This window comes from Perca fluviatilis, chromosome 12 (assembly GCF_010015445.1).
Source record: "Perca fluviatilis chromosome 12, GENO_Pfluv_1.0, whole genome shotgun sequence".
Taxonomy (NCBI): domain Eukaryota; kingdom Metazoa; phylum Chordata; class Actinopteri; order Perciformes; family Percidae; genus Perca; species Perca fluviatilis.
This window is the reverse complement of record NC_053123.1, coordinates 35,093,479-35,098,478: the sequence shown is the minus strand read 5'-3', so window position 1 is coordinate 35,098,478 and position 5,000 is coordinate 35,093,479. Positions and strand designations below refer to the sequence as shown.

At 46.3% G+C, this 5,000-nt stretch overlaps 1 protein-coding gene across 1 annotated transcript in view; it reads right to left on the bottom strand.

The window, feature by feature from the left end:
* lmln (leishmanolysin-like (metallopeptidase M8 family)) overlaps window positions 1–5,000 on the bottom strand; it is a 41,634-nt gene that overhangs the window by 23,952 nt on the left and 12,682 nt on the right. The window contains exons 10-14 of the mRNA XM_039817333.1: window positions 3,420–3,607; window positions 2,352–2,484; window positions 1,514–1,673; window positions 1,450–1,477; window positions 507–609 (exon numbers count right to left, since the gene is read on the bottom strand). Of these exons, the coding sequence (XP_039673267.1) occupies window positions 507–609; window positions 1,450–1,477; window positions 1,514–1,673; window positions 2,352–2,484; window positions 3,420–3,607 (612 nt within the window). The remainder of the gene's footprint in view (window positions 1–506; window positions 610–1,449; window positions 1,478–1,513; window positions 1,674–2,351; window positions 2,485–3,419; window positions 3,608–5,000) is intronic.

Sequence of the window (5,000 nt, the reverse complement as noted above, 5' to 3'; positions counted from 1 at the left end):
ACACACACACACTCTGAGCACATCAACACACACACACACACACACACACACACACACACACACACACACACACACACACACACACACACACACACACACACACACACACACACACACACACACACACACATCCTGTGTGTTTAATAACTAATTGTTGAATGTAGTACAGAGTCTGTAGTCGATCGCACAAAAGGGAATATATGGAGGACAAATAAAGTAGGGAACTAAAAGGTGAAAACTGTGAGGGGTGGAAGAAAAGAACATGAATAAATAAAGTAGAGATAGAGATATGAACTATCGTTAGAGACCGGAGACTCTGAGGCGAGTCGGACGCCGTACAAACATCAGGCAGCATGCCCGAGAGGGCTCTAGAGGGCGACCAAAATGTGTAAGGGTGCGACTGAGATGTTTCCGAGGTCGCACCGGTGCACCTAATGTCCTCGCATCCGCTGCCTCTCCACAAATGGAGTGTATAGAATAGAATAAAACTTTATTGACACACGGACCTTGTAGCAGCCGGAGCCCCAGTCGGGGTAGGTCATCTTCCTGGTGCACTGCTCCATGACGAAGGCCGACTTCTGGTGCAGACACACAGAGTCTGGTCCATACCTCGGCTCCGTAGTTCCTCCACCAGTCTGGAACAATTAACACAATGTTCACACACACGGCACAGAGACACACACAGAGAGACACACACAGAGAGACACACACACACACACACACACAGGTCCATACTGCTCTGCTCCATAGTTTCTCCACCAGTCTGGAACAATTAACACAATGTTCACACACACACACCACAGAGACACACACCACAGAGACACACACACACACCACAAAGACACACACCACAGAGACACACACCACAGAGACACACACACCACAGAGACACACACCCACAGAGACACACACACACCACAGAGACACACACACACACACAGGTCCATACTGCTCTGCTCCGTAGTTCCTCCACCAGTCTGGAACAATTAACACAATGTTCACACACACACAGCACAGAGAGACACACACAGAGAGACACACACACACACACACACACACACACACACACACACACACACACAACACACACACACACACACACACACACACACACACACACACACACACAAGGAGACACAACACACACACAGAGACGACACACACAGAGAGACACACACACACACACACACACACACACAAAGCACAGAGACACAAAAAACACACAGAGAACACACACAGAGACACACACACCACAGAGACACACACACCACAGAGACACACACACACACACAGGTCCATACTGCTCGCCGTAGTTACTCCACCAGTCTGGAACAATTAACACAACATCACACACACACACACGCACAGAACACACACACACCACAGAGACACACACACACACACCACAGACACACACACAATAACACACACACACACACAGGTCCATACTGCTCCGCTCCGTAGTTCCTCCACCAGTCTGGAACAATTAACACACACACACACACACACACACCTGGCTGGTTGTGGGCCTCGCGGCAGTACGAGTTCCTCTGGTACTCTCCACTCAGGTGCCAGCTGAACTCCTGACTGAACGGACAGAAGTCGGCGATCTCCACGGCGCCGCCGAACATCGCCAGCTGATCGGAGGAGACGCCGGGGACGCTGTCAAAGTACTGACACACACACACACACACACACACACACACACACACACACACACACACACACACACACACACACACACATAATGTTGTTAGGTTGTGTGTGTATATGTGTGTGTATATGAGAGAGAGTGTGTGTGAATGTGTGTGTGTCTGTGTGTGTGTGTCTGTGTGTTTGTGTCTCTGTGTGTGTGTGTATCTGTTTGTGTGTGTTTGTCTGTGTGTGTGTCTGTGTGTGTGTGTGTGTGTGTGTGTGTGTGTGTGTGTGTGTGTGTGTGTGTTGTGTGTGTACCTCTGAGTGTGTGTGTGTGTCTCTGTGTGTACCTCTGTGTGTGTGTCTCTGTCTCTCTGTGTGTGTGTCTCTGTGTGTACCTCTCTGTGTGTGTGTGTCTCTGTGTGTGTGTCTCTGTGTGTACCTCTGTGTGTGTGTCTCTGTCTCTCTGTGTGTGTCTCTGTCTCTCTGTGTGTGTCTCTGTGTGTGCCTCTCTGTGTGTTCTCTGTGTGTACCTCTGTGTGTGTGTCTCTGTCTCTGTGTGTGTTTCTTTTTTGTGTGTGTCTCTGTGTGTACCTCTCTGTGTGTCTCTTTCTCTGTGTGTGTGTCTCTGTCTCTCTGTGTGTGTGTCTCTGTGTGTACCTCTCTGTGTGTGTGTCTCTGTGTGTGTCTCTGTGTGTGTGTCTCTGTGTGTGTACCTGGTACTGGAGTGGTAGCTCCTGCTGGTATTTCTGCAGGTTGCAGACGGCCACGGCCAGCTGGTCCTGTCTACAGGTCAGCTGCAGCGGAGACGCTCGCACCGTGTCGCAGTACGGAGTCACAGAGTGACGCCTGCACACACACACACACACCAGACGCACACACACACAAACGTTTTCCAACGTTTCAGACACAGATCTGGTGATAATTACAGTCCAAAATTAAATAATATTAATATTAATAATAATAATTAAACGACACTAAACTACCACAAAGGGACACAAACAGACTAGAGATGTACGGGACAAAACATTTTCTTTAAATTGGACGCCTGAAACCCTCCCCCTCCGCCAAATACGCACACCTGTGGCTATGGGCCACATAGATTAGACCATAAATAACAATCCGATGCCTGTATCACAGTGTTTATAGCCATGGCTGATTCGCAACACCTGTCCCTAGGAGGGCTTTTAACAGTTCAAAATTCAAATAAAATGTCCCAAAAGAACAGTTAACAGCAATAAAAATAAGTGTAGTAAATAAACACATTAACTCGGACTCACACTGATGCACACCTCACACACAGCTATACATTTCATATAGCATGATCACACTGCTGCTGCTGTATTAACCATGCTTTTGCTAGTTTTTTTTTTTAAAAAGGTGGACAATTTAGTTAGAGTCTTTATATTTGTAGGAAGCCAGTTCCACAGTTTGGCTCCTTTTCACAGAAAAAAATGTTTGGGCAAAAGAGGTTTTACAAAATATATAGCAATTGTAAGTCGCTTTGGATAAAAGCGTCAGCTAAATGACATGTCATGTAATGTACTGTAAAAAGATCCAATTATTTTATTTATCAAGGTGGAAACAAATTGGATATTGGAACTCATTTTTCTGTTTTTCCAAATGTCCGTTTGTGCTTAGAAAATTGAACTGATGAGCGTTACAGTGACCTAAAACGACCGATCGGTCGACTAATCGACTAAGAGGGAGCAGCCCTACTAGGGTGAATATTCTCTGAGGTGATGGGAGTTATTGTGAGTGTTTAGGGGGTTACGTCAGCTGACCTCTGCCTCTGCCGGTCCATCCAGAACTTGCAGCTCTTCATGACGAAGTCGCAGCCGAGGCCGCGGCCCCAGTCCAGCCGCTGAGCCAGGCTGTAGTTGGCCCGGTACCAGCCGCTGTCCTCCATGATGGCCAGCGTCAGCCGCGAGAACACCCGGTTCTGGGTGTGGGAGCCCGTCATCGCCTCGTTCTGAGAGAGAGACGAAGAGCAAAGGAGGAGAAAAAGAAATACGAATGAATGAATGAATGAATGGTTGTCAAACTCTGTTTCCCAGAGGGCCACACTGGAAAAAGAGAATCCCACCAAGGGCCAGACATGGAGAGTTTATTGACATTCTTTTATTTCATTGAAAAAGTAAAATATCTTTGACTCAATTATTGCACGTATCATATAGTCTTCTCACTTACAGTTTGGTCCACATTAGGGCTGGGCGATACGGAGAAAATCAGATATCACGATATATTCTTGACCAAATACCTCGATATCGATATTGCGGCGATATTCTAGGGTTGACAATCGGTGCTTTCACAAAATATCTTCATTAGATTTTAGATAAATAATCATCAGTAATGTGGATATAATGACTAAGTGGGGAAAAGGCAAATAATAGGACAACTAGAACAGTCTGGTGAGTTTTAGAAAAGTACATCACTTTACTGTAATGCAGCCTTTAAAACCAGGAAAAGACACTTATGCCATATCACGATATCCAAAATCTAAGACGATATCTAGTGTCAAATCACGATATCGATATAATATCGATATATTGCCAGCCCTAGTCCACATAAAGCTCTGAAAAAGTCAGCAAAAACGTTCCAAAGCTGTCCTAGAATTTAGCAAATTGAGCAAAACGATGATTACATTTTCTAAGTACGCTACCACCCAGCTGACTCCCAACAAGCTCTTTCTCAGCCTGAATATTAAACTCTCAGGTCGGACTCGAACCTGTGCCCCTGCAAAGGACTCAGCCTACGTGGGGCGCACGCTCTTACCGGGTGAGCTTGAGGCCGCCCCACAGACACATTTTAAATAAACACTTTCCTAGTGCTGACACAAGACAAAGTATTTTAAACTACTTTTGAACGTACACGTTCCACAAAAACAAGTCCCTTGCCCGAGGCTGTTTTGCAGTGGCTCCGTCCGGAGCTTAGCTCCGCCCACGATGACTGTGATTGGTTTAAAGAAATGCCAATAAACCAGAGCACGTTTTCCTCCCATCCAGGAAATGCTGTGTGGACTAGTCAGACCTTCCTCTGCAGCGCTGTGGAGGAAGGTCTGGCAAAAGCGAGACTAATATCGCAATGGCGGTATAAAAGGACACACACACACACACACACACACACACACACACACACACACACACACACACACACACACACACACACACACACAAAGTCTGTATTACTATCTTTGTGGGGACATATCATTGACATAATGCATTCCCTAGCCCCTTACCCTCACCTTAACCATCCCAACTGAATGCATAACCTTAACCCTTACCCTCACCCTAACCATAACCTAATTCTAACCCTAATCCTAAAACCAAGTCTTAACCCTCAAACAGCCCTTTAAACTCTGGGGG